Below are 24,002 nucleotides of genomic sequence, written 5' to 3' on the forward strand. Positions count from 1 at the left end.
ATCTGAAGAGGGTGTTTTTTAATTATCTGGGTTCTCGCTTTAGCGTTATCATTTGTATATCTCGTCTCGTCTAATTTCGACAACGTTCTTGTAATCGATGGTAGGTTATTGATTTTTGACAACAAAGGTATACAAGTTTTTATCTGACATGACCTTTCACAACTGATTCTACATATTCCTTTCCTAACCTCATAAAATTATCCACGTCTTTCTTTTGTCAATCTACTACACCGAGTAACAAACCCAGAAGCTCGATACCTGGGTGCTCTTTAAAAGGCCTTGATGCGTAATAGTTTCAGGCCAGATTACAAAGTGAAAGGATTGAAAAATTCTCTATGGTAGGATTTTGATTAGCTGCCATTAAGGAGTCAGCAGTATGTGGGATTTGCGGATTTCGAAAATATAGTGAATGAAAAATTATGGATGGTGGATGGTGGATAATGATTATTTTTTCGAGGGAAGAAACACGAGTTCAAAGCGTGAGAGCGACAGTCAGATGAAGATTTTAAGATTATTTCCAGGCGCGTGTTGTGGGTACAAAGAAATTCATCATTCTAGACATATAAAATCATCAGATCATATAAATCTGGCACATCAATCTGTGATTGATTTAGAAAATCACATTTGTAGAAACTGTGAGTTGGGAATGATTGTCTTTGATGTTCGATCGGCAGTATTGTCTGGTAGTCATATGTCGCGTGTTGTCATATCAGTTGCTTAATCAAATAATGTCAATCTTCGTTCAATTTCCCCCACATCACTGTTACGTTTCTGATTCAACGACGTAGCTTCTGCTTGCTATTCTGGGAATGGATTGGTCTTGAGGAAGTAGATGTGAATAAATTGTAAGGCCTTGTAGACAATATTATCGAGGAGTACTTAATGACTGGTATAAGCGAATAATAATACTTATTTACTTTGAGCAAAGCGAATCAGTGAAGGAATCGTTGTTGTAGGTGTGGAAGGGGCGAAGAATCATTGATACTGAGAGTTTAGATTGTTTATATTTGCTATAAACTAATCACAACTTTTATATTTATCTCTAACATCGGTTGCAAGAATTCAAATCATGAAAAGCTATGATATCACCCACTTACCTAATTGGAACTCGCTTAAATCATGAGGAGAATGCTGGTAGCTGAAGGTATTATATCGATGTAGAGAGACTATATCTACATTGCTATCAAGGCGAGGGAATGTTTAAATGAGGAACTTGTATTATGCATTGTGATACAAAAAGCAAATAAGTTGTTTTCGGGGATTTAGTTCTAGCCTGGAAGATTGCTAATAGAGTCAAACTGCATATGGGGGTAAAAGTAGAGATTCAGAAGCCGGACAGCGATTCCGAGTCATTTGAAAAGTCTAATATTCCCCTGGAATCCGAGACCCAAAATCAACACCAGTATAAATCTCGCTATACATAGCACCTACAACATTCTTCAACATTGATGCGCAATCTCCAGTTGCAAACGCCCCTCTTACATTTGTCTCGTTAAAAGGAGTTGTGACCTTAACATCTCCTTGCTCGGTTAATTCGACCCCAAGTTGATGAGCAAGATCGTTGGCCTGCTCGGTTACTGTTTATGAAGCGGGAATGCATATGTATGATCTCCCAATTTTCAAATTTGCAATGATAACGTTAATCGTCACATTATATCCCGCAGTTCCAAGCCCTTGAATCCAAGACTCTCTTTAGCGTTTCCCTGCATGCATTTTGAGCCGCTTTCTCTTCTTTCAGGAGCATACCGCGACGGGCATACACTAATGTCCCGCCCCGTGCTCTGTGTTGACGTGCAGTACTAGTTAAAATATTATTTAAAGGATCGACCGTAACAAGAGACCGTGAGCTAAGTAAATCCAGCTGCCAAGTCAAGTGTTTGACATACTTATCCGCTGTCAATTTGATTGAATACTGACCAAGATCTAGCAGGTGTATATCAAATCATAAACATCAAAAGCTATCTATCTGACCCCGGATATTGAAGATATATAATTTGAATTCTATACAGGAATTCGAGTATATATCTTTGTTCAGATTGTGTCATTTGAGTTGATATGGAAATTCCGAAATGACGAATAAGCACGATTTTGGAGAGAGGATTTAGTAAATCCAGAACATAGTAAATCCAGAACACCGAGTACATGACCCAGGACCCAATACTTACCATTTCCGCCAGATCTAAGTATTGTTTTAAATACGTAGGCTGCGCAAACATAAGCTGAAAATTTAGGCGATCTGCAGGTGCTCTATTGAAGCTCCTACCTATTTTACAGATTATCTATAAGATATCTGCTTTGTAATATGAAATTTGTATGAATCTAGTATAAATCTGTCATAAATCTAAGCTTAGAGCAATAATAGGCTCTAGGATTCCCTGTAGATTTTTTTGGTTGAACTTTTCAACAATCTACTCCGTAAGTAGTAACCTGCAGATTGTCTGCAAGGCCAACATTCGACTCTGCATATACTCGTTGCGCAGTCTATAGGTACAGGAATGAATTTGCGTATCCTAGACATCAACCACATTCAAATCGTCTGATTCCCTCTCACTCTGTACCGCACTAATAATCTTTTTTGCAACTCGATTATACAAACTGATTCAAAATAACAATAATAATGGAAAATTTAATTCTTTCCCACTTCTCGTCATTCAACCGTTCGTTCATCTTCTAAAAACTCTCCAGCATTAAGTATGGAAGACTATATATCATGATGAAAGATCAAAATGAGACGAAACCAAGACTTTTTTCGTAACACATCATCGGAGTCGATCGATCCAAGCGAGCCCCAGTGCTCAGCCATTATTAATAGTCCTAACGTTTGGACTCGAATGTCTATCAGTATTGATTTGGTAAGCCCCATTGAAAATAATTTAATTTTTGTGGCAGATGCTAATCAGATTCCCAAGGGGTTTTCTGAGGCATTTATGGTGGGAGAATTGGAGTGTGATGATCTTGTTGCTCTTGTTTCCGTATGTGGACTTCTTACTCCAACCCCATCGAGCTAAAATTGTCTGGGCTCACAACAGAAAATTATAGATATAAATACAAAACTATGCACTTTTCGAAACTGGTAATATCTTTCTGCAGATAATTCCTCGTATTCAAAAATTCTTTCTGACCCTCAAATGATACTCGACGCACTTTCCAGAACGCATCATCCCACTATGATACCTCGAACGCACTTTTCTCTTCTTTTTTATCACCAGACATGAGTTACTCATGTCCAATATGGGATACCACTGGTAAAGAAGAAACTCTCGAGGAAGCACAAAAACGAAAAGTACATAATATTATTGATAAAGCGGATATGAAGCCAGAACATCACATCCTCGAAATTGGAGGTGGATGGGCATATCTAGCTATCCAAGCTGTAAAGAAAACTGTGGATGTAGAGTCACAGTGACAACTCTGTCAATTGAGCAAAACACTCTGGGCGAGAAAAGGGTTGAAGAGGCGGGATTAACAGATCGAATTGAGATATTGCTTTGCGATTATAGGCAGACTCCTAAGCCTATTCCTGCAGGGTTTGATAGAATTATCAGTGTCGAAATGGTGGAATATGTTGGGGAGGAGTACATGGAGACCTATTTCAGAGCGATTAGCGAATCGTTGAACAAAGAAAATGAAATCATGGTAATACAAAGCATAACCGAAACGAATCAGGTCAGTTCACACAACCTTTGACCGGTCCAGTCGAAGCCACTTGAGTTGGCTATGGTGGTGAAATTCCTCAAAAGTTATATTTTCATTGTTCAAAATCAGTATGGTGATCAATTATCCAACAGGGCCTCCACCAAACTCGATCCAAAATTGACACTTTCATGGAGCGCTACATCTTCCCAGGAGGATATCTCCCTACCGTCAGAGAGATTATTGAACATCTTGAAGCGGGATCTACTGGTTCTCTAGAGCCTGAGAGCGTGCAAAGTATAGGTCCTCATTATGTGCGAACTTTGCGCTTGTGGAGGGAAAACTTTACTCGGAACTGGGACAAAACTAAGCTGTTGTACATGAAAGGAAGAGGAGACATGACGCTGTTAGATCTCGAAACTTTCCAAAGAAGGTGGATTGTAAGTGGTTAAATATTCGTGGCGAGAAGTCAAGCATTATTAATCTTTGTTCTAGGGTTACTTTAGTTATTGCGAAGCAGGCTTCCGAGCAGGTATTTTAGGGAACCATGTAATTACTGCGAAGAGGGCACAAGTTCTGTCTCCAGGTGGAATTGTTCCACTTTAATGGGCATTAGACACTGAATGGCGGACTTGAGGATTCTGCCAGCGATTGTGCTACACCGAAGTCATAATAAATGTGTGGAGCGGAGCTTTTGATAACCCGAATTCTATCACATGTGCCAATGTGAGTTTTTGCGTGGACTATCATCTGATTTGACATACTCCATGACTTGTACGACCGGTAATGCATACAAATTGTGATCGAGGGCAGACGACCATGTTGTTTCCACTTGATACTCAGAGAGATTTCAATTGCTTGCAAACCGTCTATTGATAATAGTACACTACTCCCTACACAAAAGGAAAATTTGAGACGAAGAAATGACGCAAACATGTCGATAGATTGTCTGGGACTTGTTCGTTCAATTAAATAGGCGTAACTTTTGAAAATAATTGAACGTTGATATCTAGATCAATCTGGAGAGATACTCGCTTCACAACGTCTTCCTTCCAGCGTGAATGGAATCCGATGAGAGGATCTAAACCCCCTTGATGAATACGGGCAAACGTCATAGTAATTCCGAAGGGTTCCTAGAGAATCACTTGCTTGTATCGTCACTTAGTCACTTAACTCAACCAGTCTCAACTTCAATTCCATCCCATGCAACACCTAATGCATGGGCATAAATCACGGTATTCCTGGGACATAGACGTGTTTACAAAGGAAAGCGGAAATGCGATCATAAGCATCAGACGTACTAACATCGATGCAACATTAATATGTGACAATTGTCCATCAGAAAGAATTACTCGCTGCTCTTACATGACAATTCCATCGAAAACAACAGACGTTCCCCTTTACATCTTCGCCAAATCATACCCATTACCCTTTTGCATTGCCCTTCTCCAGGCATCTCTTTCTTGTATCCTCTTCCTCCACTGGAAAATCTTGGGGTACTTCTCGAAGTCCACATACTTCTTCGCAGCCAAGATATCCATGGGCCAACTCAGCATTACATCGGACCTTCCCAAATTCTTTCCATTGAACCAGTCATCTGTCAGTTCCTTCTCCAGATATTGGAATTGAGTTGCATATTCCGGCCCGGTGAAACTCTTATGTACGTTTGACTTGACACCACCGAGTAATATGGATACTGGCCACGGAGATTTTGTTGCCACGATATCAAATATCAACTCAATCATTCCGATAGTCCCAATGGTCGACCCAGCGAAGGACGACAAACTCTCATCGCGAATCTTATCCTGTGCTGCAAATCTTCCCTCTTTATCGTAGGTATCTATCAGGTATCCGAGGATTGTACTACTTTCTGCGATGGGCACATTGTCGGATGTAACAAGAACCGGGGCCTTTCCCATGAAATGAACATTTTTGAGCTCGGGTGGTGCACGACCTTCAACGCGTGTGTGGCATACGAGGTTATATTCGATTCCTAGTTCTTCGAGAAACCAAAGAATTCGTTGGGATTGAGAGTCCTACATAGACGGATGGTGTCAGCATGTGTGGGTGCATTTGGTGGGGGTGATGTTGGTTAAACCTTAGAGGTTGGGACCGATGGGATAATTGTCCGACCCACTTACATTGAGATGATGGAAGGTTGGAAGTCCAGGTTTGTTTGCAGACGCCATGATTAATGTGGTGTGAAATTTTCATATAATATTAGTGAGAAGGGGTTAGTTATCCGTTAGATGACAGATGAGATGTCACAATTTATACATGTCGTCGTCTCCCCGGACTCATGTTTCCATCCGTCCCGCTCCGGTTTGCGCGGCTCCGAAGCCAGAGTTGCCTTTGAACCCTTATTGTTGAGGCATTAACTTCTTCTATTTTGTCTGGACTTCGTGCCACCATCCAACCATCCAACCGAGCCAACCAGTCTTATCTACCACTCGCCCCCAAGTATTTACCTCAGGTGCGTGCCAGCATCGATAACAATCAAGAAAACTTTGACTGCTTTTGAACTTCCACCACTTCATGATTGGTGTTGGGAAAGGGAATGAATGGTGGGTAGTTGTTTACACATAGCTGGGCAGAAGCATCTCCGACATGGATAACTGCATATGCAGTGAACATGCAGTGTCAGGATTGTTATCGCCCACACCCAAAGGTATCCTGCCAAGTTACCATAAGTCCTTCAGCTAGTAGCGAGGATCTTATATTTGATTCATATCTTTGCTTTCTTGACAGCTTGCTGTTCCTTCTTTTCTCTTCACTCTAAGTCCTGAATTGTATTCTTACCAATCTTTACCATGGCTACCGTCGAACCAAAATCGATAGTTCTGCAGATTGGCGACCCAGTCAAATGGAACCTTGATTTATATGAACAATTTTCTAAGGATTTTACAATCATACGACCTTCAACGGAAGAGCGTCAACGTGATGAATTCATGAAGGCCTTGAAAGATACCAGGTGGGGCAACTTTTCCGCAATATTCAGACCGTTCTGGAATACTGGTGGTGAAATGGGAAGATGGGATTCAGAGCTCATCCCCTTAATTCCTGAATCGTGCCGAATATTTGCATCTGCCGGAGCTGGTTTTGATTGGGCCGATGTAGACCTTTTGGCCGACCGAGGTATGGATTATATGTGATAAATGTTCACTTCATCTCGCTAACATATGAGTCTGATAGGTATTGTCTATTGCAACAGGTTTGAGTGACTTTTGTATTTTCCGCATATGTGATTAACAAATTTGTGCAGCGCCACAGCTACTACTGAATCTGTAGCAGATTTCGCCATTTTCTTGATCTTAGCTACGTTCAGAAACCTCACTTGGTGGATTTTCCAATCTTGCTTGGGACTATACATTACGAGTGCTGATACAAACAGGTGCACCCAAGCTGCTCGTTCTGGTGCAGCTTCGTTCCAAGATTGCCACACCAATGCCGCAGCTATGTCCCACAATCCTCGCGGCCATACCCTTGGTATTGTTGGTTTGGGAAACATTGGCTATAACATCGCTCGGAAAGCTCTTCTAGCATTCGGAATGAAAATCCTGTACTACGACATCGTTCGAAAGACTCCATCCCAGGAAGCTGCCATTGAAGCACAATTCTTCACTGAATTAGATGATATGTTAGCCCTTAGCGATTGCGTAGTTCTTGCTACACCTGCTTCTCCAGATGGAAGAAAATTCCTTGATCGACAGAGGTTGAGCAAGTTCAAAGAAAAAAGTAGATTTGTGAACATTGCCAGAGGTATCTTAGTGGATGAGCAAGCATTGGCCGAAGCTGTTGAGTCAGGAAAATTGGTGGGTGTAGGACTGGATGTTCATGAGCATGAGCCTAGAGTAAACGACAGGTTAAAGGCTTTGAGGAATGTCACACTTACTAGTCATAATGCTGGTGGGACACTTGAAACGTATGTTTATTTACTTGGATGGTTTCACAAATTACTGACACTTCTACAGCCACATTGGATTTGAGGAATTAGCAATGAAAAACATTGATGCAGTGTTGAAAGGAAAGGAACCATTGACACCGGTCAACAAGCATTTGATTGGGAAGGCGAAGCATAATTTGTGAGGATGTACCTTGTCAAGTAAGTGCCTTGGCAAGTAGGTACTATATAAAACATTAGGAAATACCGCTACTTCGCATGTTGCCTCGGAGGCTTTTGAAGGAAACTTGTATCCGGAAGATTCTAATGGATAGTCGGATGTGGGAGAATGTGGTGAAATATGATCGCAGCTCAGTAATAAATCAAAGACGGTGCATGGGGAATTTTTGGGCACGGATTAGTTTCCACATCAAGTAGAACTATGGGACTCTCTCTTATTCTCGCGAAGACAAACATTTGTGTCGATCACGTTATGCACATCCGAAAGCAATTGTAACAAATCAATGAAATATCGATAAACAGCTATAGTCTTGCTTCATTTCATGATAGCTCCAGCAAAGATCAAGCAAGGTGCTGGAACTTACAGTTAATCTGCCACTCCCTCTAAACCTGAGAGACATTTCTTACCCCGCACCCATGTTGCAACCAGAAACAAATTTTACACTGGCGGGTGAATTGATTAAAGGAACGTTGCGAGAATTGAACTTCGCGATATTCTTTGTATTTGAGAATTCACCACTGATACCATAATGCGATGATAGATTTTGACACTTATCAATTGGTCGTGGGATGTATTACAAACGTTGAATCTGCCAATCCATGCACCCAGTAGCAATTCACCAGTGCTCTAGGAATGCCAATCGCTAACAGACACACATGAAACATACTCTTAGGATTAGTGCCACCATATCTTCACGCGTTGACCAGGGACCCAGGTACGGGGTGCACTTACCCGATCTACCTTTGTCGAGATGTTCAAGATTCGCCCGCGATCACGCCTTATACCACCATGTGCATCCGAACATTTCCAAACATGTTCAGACTTCTCTGGCAGTAATCCATATTGATCTTTTCGATGATCATGATCCCTTGGCGAATTTCCAGTAGAGCCTGGATTTGCTTGAGATGGGCAAAGGGTGACAGTCCAGGTGCAAGTGCTGGTACCGTAACTACCTGGACGTTCGTGTTCTAGCGAATCTTTGTAGCGACTATAATTACCACGCCGGATTGGAACATGAGCTTGCCCGACATTATTATTCGTCAAACTGCTTGGTATTGTAAGACATGATGTATATAGCTGGTTGGAACATCGCTCGTCGACAAACTTCATCCATTGGATCGACTTTCCCCACCCGTATGTATGATCTACAAACCACTCAGATGGACCAGCATTTGGAGGTTGGTAGTAAGCGCCCAGTTGAAGTTGCTGGAGATTTGGTAGACCGAGAACCACTTCACCTACAATATTATACATCATACCGTAGTCATACCCCACCTCTTTCTCCTTTTCGGCACTTCTGTTGGGGGAGTCAAAGAAGAAAGGGCACTGATGCAAGGTGAGCTTGCGTATTTTGGGACACACCTCCGCTATGATGAGCGTATACATAGGCAGAATTGCTCCAAACCCGAGCGCCGAGTTTCTTTCGCCACGTGTCCCAAGAGTAAGTGTGAATACTCCGTCAAACCTAATATCTCTCAATATTGAAGCATTCTTGCGTCCAATGTACGCCATAAAACGAACGAACGGATCTTTTGCAATGAACGCTGGCTGATAGCATTCCAAGTCGAAAAGTTTCTCAACAGCGAGACTAATCGTGGCCTTACTGGGTGATTCCTCAAATAGAGGAAATCCGGGGACATTCCATGGGGTCTTTAGCTGGTGCATCCTATGACAGTCCGCTATATCAAACTCATATTTGTTCTCCCTGTAAAGGATTACAGTGCACTCTTGCTCGATCTGTTTGCACACTCGCATAATACTGACACAACGGCCAAACGGGTGTAATTCAAAACCGGCCTTGTTTATGACTTGAGGACCATATCCATCTCGATGATGCACAGCGCACTTAATCTGTTGACCAGACTCCGGGGAATCATTGATCGTGAATTCTTCGCCTCCACTTTGAATAAGTTTGAGCTGCTCGCGGGTAGGGTTCGTAGTCCATGCGATCTCTCGACTGATGGTGTTACCACCAAAATAGGTCTCTGGAGCTGGCGCCTGCGCCTGGACCCAGCTGTAACTGTATTTTCGTTGATACCTACAATGCTTGTGACCTTCGGCTTCGCTCCCTGTTGCAAATAGGTACTCTCGTTTGCGAATCCTTGGGACGATCGCAACCGGTCTCACAAAGATGAGTCGCCAGATTTCATCGCGATTCTCTGTTGTCTTATTAGTTCCTGAAGTCAAGATGAAAAGATTGGCAACTTACCTCTAGGAATTTTGTTGAGGAGAGCACAAACATTTGGCTCGGAGGGTTTGATACTGATTTGGGCCATTATAGCATCTGCTGTCGAAGCCTTCGAATCTGAATCAACATCTAGTGTCTGATCTTGGCTCGTCAAATTGATTTTGATGATGACTAAACAGGCAATCCAAAGAATCAGTAAGTTTATGAAATTTTTGGGTTTTAGGTAGTTGGATATTTAAATAGCCTGATAAGCTAGAAGTAGTGTAAAGGGAGCAGAATAGGTGGGATAAGTCTCTTTATGGATTGTTTATTATTGGAGTTTTATAGAACTGCATGCAAGATACTAGGTACATAAAGAGTGAGGTAGCTGTACGAGTACACTAGAGTACCCCGTTAGTTTAGGCGTGATAGTGAATATGAGGTCATTACCTAATTTCAACGATGCTAGTACGGAGGTCATAACTAATACTATAATAGAACTAGCGCTTTGTACAAACATATTATAGTCAGTTCAAAATGGTTTTACTTATTAATGTCGTATGAGCAAGTTATAGATTTACTTGGAACTCTCGGTTATTTACTAGTCTATAGTACTATATATAAAGTTTACGCGAAAAACATTAAAGCGTAGAAAAAATAACTTTTAATTAACATTCTTATTTACACATAACTATTATTAACTATATTACAATAATAAGTTATATTAGATTCATTTGATAATGATATTAAAAGAGGAAAGTAATTAATTTCTTATATAAAGAAATATAATTAGAAGTATATTTATTGAAAATTATATATAATATACTGAGTAGTATACTAGTAATAAATTTCTTTTTTTATTCTAATAGGTTATTATCCTCTGGATCGTTAGTTACGACTAGGAAATGTAGTCCGTACATGAGTAAGAATATTAATAACTTCATATATTATATTGAATATAAAAATCATTTAGCTTGAATTTTTTATTAGAGACTATTAAAATAATAACAATTAGAAGGCTTATTATAGATTTAGAAATTTTATCTATATAAAAAGATTTCTTAAAGGTTTTAAATACTATTATATTTCACCTTCAAAAGAAATACAGTTTATAATATTAAGACCTTTTAGATTATAACACTTTGATTGGCTGATAAGACATTATAAGCGAACCCGGCCGTAGCTGGCGGTCTAGAGGATACGCGGAAAAACACGTACAGATCACGTGACATTTTCTATAGCTAGTATTTATGGTTCTTTATTATATAGTTTAGAAAGAGATAATGAATTCCTATTTATCTTATTATACCCTCTATGTGTTATGTGAGAGCTTTTCAGAGCTTTCTTCTTTCTTCTTTATTAATAAAATTATTTTTCGAGTGATATTTCTATGCTATTTATAAAGGCTTATTCTAAAACCCTGTCATCTTCTATTCTTTTACATTATGACCTTAATTGATAAAGTAGTAAAGTATATGATTTCAGGTTAATATGATATAAAAGCTTTATATTTATCGCTGTTCATAGCATTATGTTTTCCTCTTCAGAAGTCATATTGACTATTTGTAGTTTAAAAAGCCGAGGAATAAATATCGAATTATGAATACTTGGGATCAGACTTGTATACTGATATAAGCTATCTGTACAACAGTATAACTCCTACCTTCATAGTATATATCTATCCATAATATATACCCATCAAACTCTCTCCACCGACCGTGTCTGTATATGAACCATCTCAGCTTTGTGAGAAGTCTCGGTGAGAGGTTTGTTCGACGCCAAGTTGCGTTCCACATCATAGACGGCACTCAATTTCTGCTCTTCAGAGGTGCGTGAACCCGAAGATGACCGCCCAAGATGAAGGAATGAGAGACTTCTGACGAGGGACGAGAACTGAAAGTGGTGATGACTTGTGGCGCGAGAAATGAGCGGCGTGGAGGAGTAAAGCGTCTTTAGATCTTCATCTCCATGTCCATACGAGACGTAGATTTGACGCTGATCAAAACTACTCGTACGCGTCAAATTTTCCTTGCCATTCTTGCAAATGCATTAACCTGTGAATCCAACGCGCCGCCGGGTATGTCGGTGTATGCGAAATTAAATAGTCCAGAATTGAGGATATGTGTGAGGTTTTTGTTTAACAAAACTAATGGAGGAGGCGTTCCTTACAGATGTGCAGTGATTTTGCGCCATGGATACGCTGTTGCACTTACAGGGATAGCTTCTACCGCCTGCTTGGTGAAGAATTCAATGAAATAGAGTGTTCCACTCAGCTGCTGTGCAAAATTCGAAGTAAGATTATTGTAGTTCTCATAGAATGTTTGGAATGTGGGGATATCGAACGTGTGGACTGCGCTTCCGTGCACCACATGCGGCGAGTTAGTTAGACAGGGGGCGTCATCTGGCGAGTATCCGAAGAATGATTCAGAGTTCACTAGTGATCATGGGATCATAGAGAGGTTGGACATTGTGGGGGAGGCATCGAGAAGTGGTTGGATGTAAGTCTTTCCTTGCTCATATGGACCGGTATAGACGGCGTTGACTAAAATAACTGGCTACAAACACGACGGGATTCTTCCCACAAGCGCGGGAGCGCTTCGCCGGCGCCAAGAATATGGAGTTTCGAGTTCTCGACGTATCGCAGGATCCGCTAATGCAGGGATTTGAGCGGGAAGATCACGACTTGATACTTGCGGGAAATGTAGTGCACGCGACGCCGAGTCTGCCGCTGACGCTTGGACATCTGCAGATGTTACTTCCCGCCGGAGGACAGCTCGTGATGACGGAGTTTTGTACCAAGTTCCGGGCGCCGAATTAAATCTATGGGAATTTTTCGGGGTGGTGGCTGGGGGTGGGAGATGGGAGGGAGTGGGAGCCGTAGGTGGATGTGGAGAGGTGGGATAAGGAGTTGAAGGGGGCAGGGTGGGGAGGCGGGGAGGAAGTGGTGATGGATGCGGGTGAAGGGTGGCATTATTGTGCTACGATAGTTGCAAGCAAACCGGAAGTGGATGATGTGGGATCTTTGAGAGAGGTATCGACTATCTGTGATGATCCTGAAGCAAGTTTCAACCGAGTTGTTTTAGAAAGTTTGAAGCAAGAGGGTTTTACTTCGCAGTTCGTCAACCTCCATGACGCAGCACCATCGTCGTCATCCATAACAGGCGGATTTATAGTCACCCTCGACCTTGAAACTCCTTTCTTTAACCCCGTAACCGAGACCAACTTCGAGCTCTTCCAGAACTTCCTCCGCAAGCTAAACAACCACAACGCCACCAACAACAACACCAACAAATCCAATCTCCTCTAGCTCATGCCTCCCAAACAAGTATCCTGTCCGGAACCACACGGCAGTCAATCCCTCAGAATCATCCGCACCGCGCGATTCGAGCTCGACCTCTTGCTCACCACGCTTGAAATCGCGACCGAAACCCCAAATTTTGAAAAATATGTTGTGGATGTGTTCCGGAAAGTCGTGAGGCAGGGAGAGGAAAATATAGGTGGGCTTGCGCCGGATCGGGAGTTCGTTGTGCATGAGAGGGTGGTTAAAGTGGGGAGGTATCGTCCGTTTGATTTGCATGGTGTGTTAAGAGATGGAGAAATTCGAGGCGGGGTTAGAGATGACCGGCTTGTGGTGGGGGAGCTTGGACATGATGGTTGTTGCGGGTATCAGTGCTCTGAGACGATGTCGTTTGATACTCCTGAGGGGTCTATTGAGAGTTATCCCGTAAGCTATACTCGCTTGGAGGTGAGTGTATCCCGGTCTGCTTTAAGCGAAGTAAACGAAGGCTGATCTCATATGTATAGGAGACTTCCATCATTTTTCCCAAAAATGGCATCTCTAGAAACAAGCACAACAACCTCACCGACGGAGTCAATGCAAGAACCCCCACGCCTCCTATCCTAACACCCGAGTCCTCCTCCATCCAGACACGTCCACTTCATTTTCATCCTCCACTCTCCATGCACTTCTCCCCCCACGCCACCTACCTAATGACCGGCGGGCACGGCGGTCGCTCCATCTCCATCTACCTCGCCGAACACGGCGCCGAAAACCTACTCTTTCCTTTCCCCCAATGGCGGCCTAACCCCTCAATCGCAAGCCCTCCTCGCCGAGCTCTCCAGCATGGGCTGCCGTGCGACCAGCATCCGCGGCCACGCCCAAAACCCCTCCGATATTGAGCGCACAATCCTTGCTGCCCCTGCACCTATAAGAGGGGTAATCCATCTCGCGATGCAACTACGCGACGCTTCCATTCTCGACATGACATACGTGCAATGGGCAGAAGTTCTCGCGCCGAAAGTAGACGGCGCGTGGAATCTGCATCGTGCGCCTGGTAATGAGACATTAGATTTCTTCGTGCTAACAAGCTCGCTGAGCTCGGTGTACTACCAGCCTGGCTAGAGCAACTACAACGCGGCGAATACATTCATGGAAGCGTTCTGTCAATATCGACATACACTCGGGTTGCCCGCTTCGGTGTTAAATGCAGCTCTGATTGAGGGGGTGGGGTTTGTGGCAGAAAATGGGGCGGCGAGGAGGAAGCTGAAGCTGAAGGCGCAGGGACATTGGTTTTTGGATGAGAGGGCGCTTTGGAATTCGTTCCCGGTGGGGCTGGGGAGGGATGAGGATGGGAGTGGTGGAGCGTGGGTGAATAAGGGTCATGTTGTTATGGGATTACTGTCGGAGATACCGCTAGATGATCCGTCGAATCGTGCGACTTGGAAGGGCGACCGACGGATGGGTGTTTATCATAATGCTCGCAGTGAGAAAGCGTCGCAAGCATTGAGCGGATCAGGTAAGTTAAGAGAATTCCTTGCGCGGGTTGAGAATCAGCCGGATCTGCTGAAGGAGAAGTCAAGCAAAGAATTTCTGGTAGTTCAGATTGGAAGGAAGATATCTAGTTTCATTCTGATAACTGAAGAAGATATAGATACGTCACTCAATCTTATAGACGCTGGGCTGGATTAGTTGATGGCGATCGAGCTGCGTCGATGGTGGAAACAGACTTTTGATCTTGAAATTAGTATATTGGATATTTTGAGTTCTGGGACGATTAACAAGCTCGGAGAAGTTGTTATTGAGGATTTGAAAAAGAAGATATTGAGATTAAAAAAAAGGCCTATGTCTAAGTACGATGGTCTGGACTGCTGAATCCAGCAGCTTTGGACGCTATTTTATGCAGCCTCGACCGCTTACTAAATTGCCTCAGCGTTTACACGACTGTTCTTTCTTACAACACCGGAAAACGGCGCGATCCACCCCCTTCCAAAAGCCGTTTCTTCTTGTCCTTAATCCAGTCTCGTGAACTACCGAGGCCGATAACGGGTTACTGTAGTAGATTGCTTCTATTAAAGTGTCTTGAGGGAAAGCAATGTATTCACATTCATTGATTAAATACAAATAGAGCTAAGAATTATTTGGAGAAATAAAGATGACGTGGGTGAATTTAGAAATTGATTGATCATCTATATTAGAACGGAAAAAGCAGATCTCAAACTGGGAAAAAAATTATAACCTCGCTAGCAATGCGCAATTTACGACGTTGAAAGATGATACCCAATAACTACCGAATCCTTAAGCATTCCAATGATCTCATTCAAAGACATTGTCTAGTATAACAAATGAGAGGCAATTCATACTATCTCGCACTCATCAACTTCGTGTTTTTTCCCTATCCGCCTTTCTGTCTTCGCATTCTGACTCTGCCAATGCGCGGCTCTGGGCACGTTTTTCAACGATTCTCACCCATTTCAAAGCCATCCCCCACTCATCTTCTGGGTGCACCAACTTTATGATATCACTACCAGGAGTACCCGGATCATATCCACACCCGGCTGGTACGAACTCGTATTGGCCTAATTGTATTTTTTTTAGATATGGAAGTGCATGAACCAGTTTATCGACAGACTCATTTATTTGCTGGTTCCTGTCTATACTTCGCGGATCCAGCTGCTTCATTTGAGGATAGCCCCGGTCGTCGTCGTGTAAAATTATGGTATGAATGTTTTCACAAACTTCTTTGAGAATGATAGTATAGATTGGAAGAAGGTCATGAAGTCCAACTGGGATAGACTTTGTGTATTGCCATTTACCGATGATCCAGTTAAATTTGCCCTGAATGATAATTTTGGTGAGCTTCGAAGCATATTTCCGGCCAATTTCCATCAGGAATCTTGTGAACGGGTCCTGGTAAATGAACTTCGATTTCTGTTCGTTTTTTTCTAGGCCTTTATAAGCGAATTTCAATTTGTCTTGATCCTGTTGGAAGATCGTAGCAATAGAGCGAGAAATCTGTTCTGCAGTTGGCATGGTTCCATCCTTACGCCGATGACCTGGAATTTCATCGAAATCATACGAGAGCTGGTCCATAGTGACAACACTTTGAGGCCCGGTAGAGCTTGGAGAACCGCGTGTGTCGAAAAGAAAAGAGTTTTCACCATAAAGTACCGCAACTCCCAGTTTATTAAGACGTTTGCAAGAACGCAAAATTGCAACTCCTGATATTGCTGTGAGAGCTTTTTTTGATCGGTGAATGACTTGAACACCATAGCCCTTACGATCATGTAGAAAGCCTTGAATTTTACGACCTGTTTTGGTTATGGTTGTAAGCTGATTATACCCGGCTTCAATGAGTTTTGCCTCCTGCTTCGTAGGAGTTGCAGCCCAAAATATTTGTATAGGTTTATCCTCAATATTCTGGGGAAGTCGATGCAGTTCATATTCCTCTTGACGTGCCTCGCTCCATTGGTATCTATAGCGCAGTATCGGGGGCTCAGCCCTACCACCCTTCTCTCGAATAATGACTGGCATTATGTGTGTCTGGGTAACCAACAATTCTCTTAAGATCTTCCTCAAGACGTCTATAAGATATTAGATGATTCTCAAAAAAAGGAAGACAACCATTAGGCTCACTGGTGGGAAGATCTAAAAGTCCTGTTCTTCTTTTGATTGGGAGATGCGTTCGAAATGAAGATTTCTTTCTCTTGACATGCTCACTTGAGGGGGCGAGAGGATTGTCGTAAACCTTAGCCCTCAGCATAGAGTTATAGGCATTCATTTCAAGGCAATCTATCGATTGTTTTTCGAATTATTTTTTAATTGAAGCACTCAGGCTTGGAAACTATAAGATAACCTAGGATAGTAGATCATATTTAAATACTTAAATTCCTATTGAATTAACACTTTAATGTAGAAGCCGTACCTACATTTCTGTTCCCAGGCCGTAGTATTATGATAATGTGAGTTAGCATGCGAAAGATTCTACAACCTATTGACATCGTATCGCACTACATAGATATTTTTGATCTCAAATTTATAGCCTTTTGCGATATAAATGTGGCAAACTCAATGAGAAGCTATTTTCAAAAGGATGGCTACATGGGTGCTGCAAGTAGTTTTCTACTTGATTGCCTTTATTTTTTGGGAATAAAATGCCCGGAAACTTTGAAACTCTTCAATCAATACACATGACCGAAATTAAAGTAATTCTCGCTATGCCTATGGTGACAAAGTTAATACTCCAGACGAAAAGAAATTCAATATAAATCCCCATTTAAATTTCTGAGATATACATTATAATATTGATATTTTTTTTTCTAAAAGAAATGCTGGTTTTATTAATAACGAATATAATTAATTCATTTTGAGACTCATTTATTATTGAATTATAGAAAGAAAATGAACGAAAGGGGTATATACATAGGGATTAGGAGGAGGAGGTTAAAAAAAAGAAGGTTAAGAAAAAAACATTAAGTAAAACTTTTAAAAGAAATGAATTCTTTTATAAAAATAAATTACTTGTTTAAATCGTTCTTTAATTACAAGTTTCATTATTATACTATAGATATAAAATATATTATATAAACAAATATTCAATTCATCTTTATATTGAAAGTATGGTTCACATAGGTGCTAGAATAAAAGGAGCTAGCCTTAATTGATATTAGTAAGAGCTTTGATTTATATTAGTGCTTTTTCTTTTATAATTAATTTTATTATATTTAATAGAATACATTTCTAAATAACCTTAAATTTCTACTTTATATTTCTCATTATATTTTATAAAGAATTATATTTAAAATAGGTTATAACTTGAATTAATATCAAAATTAGAATTATTAACAAAGAAGGAGGCGCATAAGGTGTAGAGAGAAAATAGAGATCTATATAAACTAAGAAGTAAAGATTATTAAAATTATCAAAAGGTAAAGGTTTAATTGTATAATCAAAAAGTTAAAAGTAAAGGTTTTTTATTACTATAAATTAAAATCCCTAAAATATATTTAACTAAATTATTTAATAATATATATATATACAAATCTTATTTGCTTAATAAATATATTTACTCTATAAAAATTTGAAATTATATTAAAAGGAAAGAGAACAAAATAAAAAAAGAAAATTATAATTTATAATTCATCTATTACTATATACCAAGAAAAGGTTAACAATACTATAAATTATAATAATAATATTAGTATATTAATTATTATAACCAATTACTCTAATAAATTATCTAAGATTTTAGTTCTAAATTGAAAGAATTAACAATAATAATTTAAAATAATAAAGCTTTATATTATACAAAAGGACTAAAACTATACTATTACAAATAATATAATTATATATAGAGCATTTTATAAAGAATCAATTAAATTAGATAAAATAATATATAAAATAGAAAAGGTCTAAGTTAATATAAATCTTTTTATTATTTAATATATCAATAATATGAATAACAAACTTATTAAAAAGATTACTAAATTTCATAAGAAATAGGCTAAATTGAAAACGAAGTATAAGTATATCATCCCTTAAAAACTGTAAAACAAGTTCATTCGATTTATAATATGGAAACTCAAGGAGGGCATTACAGCTAAAAAAGGCTAGCTTGAAATTTATTTTATTTGAAAAAAGATTATTAAAATTAAAATAAAATAAAGAAATTTATTAATTAAAGATATTATTTTAGGCTTTTTTATTTAAGAATTTCTAAAACGATTCAATATTATTATTAAAATAATCAATACTTAAAACCTTAATTTTATAATCAAGTTTGAGAAGATTTGTATTATAAATAAGATAGCTATCTTAAAAAAAGCTACAAAGTTGAATAATAATAGGGATATTATTATAACTATAATAATACAGGGCTAAGAACATCAAGATTGTGGACAATATAAAGGTAATTTTTATCAAAGTTTCAATTGAAAATCTCATAATTTAAATAAAATTAAGAAATATTTTTATTATAATAAATCTGATTATATAGTATATGATTGCTTATACAAAAAGGATATTCAGGTTTATATTAAGAACAATTCACTCAAGAAATCGTTTTCCTCATTAAAAAGTTGAATATCTTCAAATTAGAAAAATTATGAAATCTTTTTAAATAATCTTTCTTCTTATTTTATATTTAATCATAATTATATTATTATTAAAGCTTTAGATAATAATAAAGCTTATCGTTTTTCAAATAAATCTGTACATATATTTTTTCATATTAATATTAAAAAATAAATTATAAATATTAATTATTTATTATATATAACTAATTAATTCCATCTTTTATTTAATTTAAAGTTATTTTTGAAATTAAAAAGGATAAAAATTGAAAAAGGAGAATTAATTGTAAAAGAATATAAAATAATGAAAGTTAAATGAAATAAAAAGTTATATAGACTGAAAACATTATATATTCTAAAGCTAAGAATAAGCTTATTATTTACAAGATTATTTTACAAAAAGCTTAAAATAAAAGAAACTTTCAATAATAAGAAAATATATTTTTATAAAAACAGAAAAATCTTATTATCTATAAACAACTTTTATGACATCTATATAATTTCGAATATTATCGAAAATAATCTTGATATTATACTTTTAATTAAAAAAAAAAAAAAGAAGTTCCTATAGAATTAAAAGATATTATATATAACAAAAGTAAAATAAATCAAATAGAAATTTAAAGACAAAATCGCCTAAATTAATATTAACTATAATATTAATACTTTGAATATATAAACTATAAAGTTTTGAGTAAGCTATATTTTATAATTATATTTAAAAAAAACATTAAATTATTTATTGATTTAAAACCTTACAAAGTATATATAATAATTAAAATAAAGAAACACTATAATATAATTCTTATAGAATATAAAAAGCAATCATTAATTCCCATCTTTTTCAATGTTTTAAAATCATTCCCAATATTATTTTATAAAAAATAATACTTTACAAAAATAATTTATAATTGAATAAGGAAAATTTAAATAATATATTTGAAGAAGAAAAATAATGTTATTATTAAACTTAAGAAATAGAGAATTTGTAAAGAATAAGAAAGTGATTTCTTGATAAAAGCTATATAAACTAATAATATTCTAAAGATTGAGAAGATATTATAAAAATAATAAGGCAAATTGAATATATAATAATAATCAATCTATATATACACCTTGAATTAGAATAATATAATAAAATAAGCAATTCAGACAATATAATTAAATATTCAAATAATACTAAAAGATTTAGTTATATCTATTGAATTCTGAGATTACACAAATGAAATAAATATATATATTAGAAATAGGATATGTATAAGCTCATAGATGAATAAATTTGAAGTTTGGCAGTAATACAGGAAGATTCTAAATAATTAATAATAAAATATGAATATATAAGCAAAGAAAAAGTAGGTATTATTATATAAGGTATGAATTGGGATAATACCATTAATTGTATATATCAAAATATAAGGATCGAAGTGCTACTCTTATATTGATTCAGTATTTCATCCTAATAATGCTCGTTAAAATAAGCTAATAGATCAAACAAGGATTAGAGTATTTATTGGATATAATAATTGTATAATAAAGTCACTATGAATATATATTCCCAATAGGTATATAATAATAAAAACAAGTAATTATATATTCTTTAAAGAATTATTAAAAAAGAAAATTGATTTGAAAATATACTTGATTATTTTTAAAGGAGATTTTGTAAAAAGATAAGAAATATAGAATATTTTATTCAATTAACAATTAATAAAAAGACCTTGAAATAATTCTATTATATAGACGAATATGATACCTATTTCAATTGAAGTTATTATATTAAAGATTATATTAAAAGTTATTGTAGATAATAAGGAATCTGAATTATTATTATTTGTATTATTATAATCAACAATTATATTATAGATAATTATTCTATATATGATAATATTGCTTGATATTAAATTGATAGATATTATAATAATTAAAATGAAAATTGATGAGTGTATTAAATTAATAATAAGGAAGAGATTAAGAAAACAAGATAATAAAGTAGATTTCCAGGAGGCCAAACATTTATATACATTTCTTATTATTATAATAAATCTAAAGCCTAATCAGAAGTTCTTCATAAAGTAATAGAAGAATGATTACACATTTCTTTCTAAGATAATTATTATTAATGTAATGGTAAAGAATATACTGATTTCAAAGATATATAAAGAAGCTATATATAATCTAATTTATAGAATATAATAGTAAATTATTATTAATAAAAAGATTAAAAAGATTAAAAAGAATAAGATATGATAACAAATTTATAATAATAGGATGAACAATTTGATTAGTACAAAGTGGGTTTTTATAATTAAATTAAATGTGAATAGATTACTGAAATATTTCAAGGCTAAATTCATTATAAGAAACTTTATACAAAAGTATAGTATAAATTTCTTTAATACTTTCGTTATTATAATGTAATTGATAATTATTTAATCATTTCTATTATTAATTATATTTTAGAACCTTAAGGTATATTATTTTGATATAAAGAATACATTTATTAAAACAAAACTTAAAAAAAAGATTTTCCTTTTAGTATTAAAAAATATAAATATTAAATCAGAATATATACTTAAAATTCTTTATAGTTTTGTTACGGGAGCTGCCTCTAGGGTCACGTGGAAGTGTCTAGAGATCTCTCGAGGTGGTTTAGACTAGACTTCAAGTAGGAATTCAATAAGGTTGTAACTGGTTGCAATTCTCGTAACTATAGTATGAAACTAATGATTGATCTTGAGCACGAAGCTCTACATTGTAATGAAACCCATTCCCTTATATAGACCTTCGTTCTCGTCTGGATAGCTTGGGTAGACTGTCTATCCTGTCTATCCACGGATAGCCTGGATAGCTTGCCTATCCTGTCTATCCATCACGTGACACTTGCCCCGTGACCTATATGATACTACTGCTTATCTAACCTGTGCTTACTAGATAACCTGTAACCGCTATCCCTCCTGTGCCTACTGTAGGATAGGTGCCAACAAAAGATAGGTACCTATCTTTTAATCATTGCTTATTGATTCGGTTACCGCTATCTTTCGTTACCCTTTAATCCAACTGTCCCTACAGTGCTGTTTTCGTAGGTTCCAACACCAAGGCCTTAGGTTTATCTTATAATCCATGTTGCGGTGCGGGTACCTCCGTAACAAGTTTGTATAGGCTGAAATAGGTTATATATGATTAAAACAATTTTATAAAGAAATAACTTATTGAATGGGGTTTTACATAGAGTTTTATTAATTCATATTTATTTATTTACTTTAGATAGGGTATTATAATATTATTATATATTAATAATCTTTTTATTGTAATATAGAATCTGAACAATATTTTATAGTTTAATAAGTAACTTACTTCTATATTTAAAATTAAGAATCTAAAGGAGATTGAAAACTTAAAGCTTTTTAATATAAGAATTATTAAAAATAGAAAAGTTAACATTTTATATATTAATTAAAAATAATATTTATAAAAGATATTAAGCAAATATAAATTGATAAAAGAGATTTTTAAATTTATTTTAATACTAATGAATAGCTATAAAGTATTTTAATTAATAAATAAGAATGATAAACAAATAGATTTCACAAAATATAGCTGTATGATTAAAGAATTGATATATATAATAATATATTCGAAATCTAATATAGCTTTTGATTTGAACAAATTCAGTTAATACATAAAGAATTTAGTAGAGTTTTATATATATTAATTATAAAGAATTATATAATACTTATAAATAATAATCAGCTATAAATTGCAATTTGAATTAAAAAAAGTTAGGAATCTTATGATTTATTCTAATGTAGATTATATTAATAATATAGTTAATAGAAAAAGCATATTAGAAGCAATTACACTTCTAGAAGAAGAATTAGTATTCTAAATAAATTGAAAATAAAATTTAATATTAATTTCAATAATTGAATTAGAATATATAGTTTAATTCATTATAATGAAATAAGGTTAGTGGTTAGCTTAAATACTTCGAGATATGAGATATAAGAAATTTATTATAGAAAATAGATTTATTATTAAAATGAAAGGAGATAATTAAGAAGCTATAGCTTTAGTTAGGAATATACAATTAACTAATAAATCAAAATATATTGATATTATATATTATTATATATGGAATCTCAAATAAAAAGGAAAGATCAAAATCAGCTATATTTCAAAAAATAAAATAATAACAGATAGATTGATAAAGTTATTAATAAAAAATACTTTCAAGAAGTTTATAGATATATTAAATATAATAGAGCATTATGATAAACCTAAGAAAAAGTATTGAAAGTATGATTTATATGAGTGCTAGAGTAAGAAGAGTTAATTTCAATTGATATTAATAAGAGTTTTGGCTTATATCAATGCTCTTTTTCTTATAATTAGTTTTATTATACTTAATAAAATATATCTCTGAATAGCCTCAAGTTTCTACTCTATGCTTTTTATTGTACCCTGTGAAGAGTTATACTTGAAACACTTTAGTCTATATATTAATAAATTCGAAATGTAAATCTCTATACTATATATATATTATTATTAATTATTGAAACTTTACGTTGTTATATTAGGAAAAAATAACTCTATTATCTATTCATAATATAAAGATAGATATAATCCTTATAATTTTAAAAGATTCTTATAAATTCGAGAAAAAAATTAAAAAGAAAAGAATCGAAAAACAATTAAAATTCAAAATCTTTTTGTATATTAAATAACTATTATCT

The 24,002-nt window shown here is 36.1% G+C and overlaps 7 protein-coding genes across 7 annotated transcripts; 4 read left to right on the forward strand and 3 right to left on the reverse strand.

Annotated features, from left to right (window-relative positions):
• Positions 1-2,726: 2,726 nt before the first annotated feature.
• Positions 2,727-4,239, forward strand: EAF01_008050 (uncharacterized protein; the record flags this gene model as incomplete). Its single annotated transcript, XM_038916306.1, has 6 exons — positions 2,727-2,852; positions 2,910-2,972; positions 3,152-3,391; positions 3,424-3,666; positions 3,789-4,073; positions 4,129-4,239. 6 exons carry the CDS (start codon positions 2,727-2,729, stop codon positions 4,237-4,239), a joined length of 1,068 nt encoding a protein of 355 aa, XP_038767668.1.
• A 794-nt stretch (positions 4,240-5,033) lies between these two features.
• On the reverse strand, positions 5,034-5,822 carry EAF01_008051 (uncharacterized protein; the record flags this gene model as incomplete). Its single annotated transcript, XM_038916307.1, has 2 exons — positions 5,034-5,669; positions 5,775-5,822. 2 exons carry the CDS (start codon positions 5,820-5,822, stop codon positions 5,034-5,036), a joined length of 684 nt encoding a protein of 227 aa, XP_038767669.1.
• Positions 5,823-6,443: 621 nt separating this feature from the next.
• Positions 6,444-7,719, forward strand: EAF01_008052 (uncharacterized protein; the record flags this gene model as incomplete). The annotated part of the gene is made up of 5 exons (XM_038916308.1): positions 6,444-6,768; positions 6,826-6,844; positions 6,896-6,970; positions 7,025-7,555; positions 7,605-7,719. 5 exons carry the CDS (start codon positions 6,444-6,446, stop codon positions 7,717-7,719), a joined length of 1,065 nt encoding a protein of 354 aa, XP_038767670.1.
• Positions 7,720-8,429: 710 nt separating this feature from the next.
• On the reverse strand, positions 8,430-10,030 carry EAF01_008053 (uncharacterized protein; the record flags this gene model as incomplete). Its single annotated transcript, XM_038916309.1, has 2 exons — positions 8,430-9,913; positions 9,964-10,030. The coding sequence occupies 2 exons, from the start codon at positions 10,028-10,030 to the stop codon at positions 8,430-8,432; spliced, it is 1,551 nt and encodes a 516-aa protein (XP_038767671.1).
• A 3,201-nt stretch (positions 10,031-13,231) lies between these two features.
• On the forward strand, positions 13,232-13,711 carry EAF01_008054 (uncharacterized protein; the record flags this gene model as incomplete). Its single annotated transcript, XM_038916310.1, has 1 exon — positions 13,232-13,711. The coding sequence occupies one exon, from the start codon at positions 13,232-13,234 to the stop codon at positions 13,709-13,711; it is 480 nt and encodes a 159-aa protein (XP_038767672.1).
• A 639-nt stretch (positions 13,712-14,350) lies between these two features.
• Positions 14,351-14,890, forward strand: EAF01_008055 (uncharacterized protein; the record flags this gene model as incomplete). Its single annotated transcript, XM_038916311.1, has 1 exon — positions 14,351-14,890. The coding sequence occupies one exon, from the start codon at positions 14,351-14,353 to the stop codon at positions 14,888-14,890; it is 540 nt and encodes a 179-aa protein (XP_038767673.1).
• Positions 14,891-15,574: 684 nt separating this feature from the next.
• Positions 15,575-16,732, reverse strand: EAF01_008056 (uncharacterized protein; the record flags this gene model as incomplete). The annotated part of the gene is made up of 1 exon (XM_038916312.1): positions 15,575-16,732. One exon carries the CDS (start codon positions 16,730-16,732, stop codon positions 15,575-15,577), a length of 1,158 nt encoding a protein of 385 aa, XP_038767674.1.
• Between the last annotated feature and the right edge of the window lie 7,270 nt (positions 16,733-24,002).

The sequence above is a fragment of the Botrytis porri genome (assembly GCF_014898465.1).
Source record: "Botrytis porri strain MUCL 3234 chromosome Unknown BPOR_011, whole genome shotgun sequence".
Lineage (NCBI taxonomy): Eukaryota > Fungi > Ascomycota > Leotiomycetes > Helotiales > Sclerotiniaceae > Botrytis > Botrytis porri.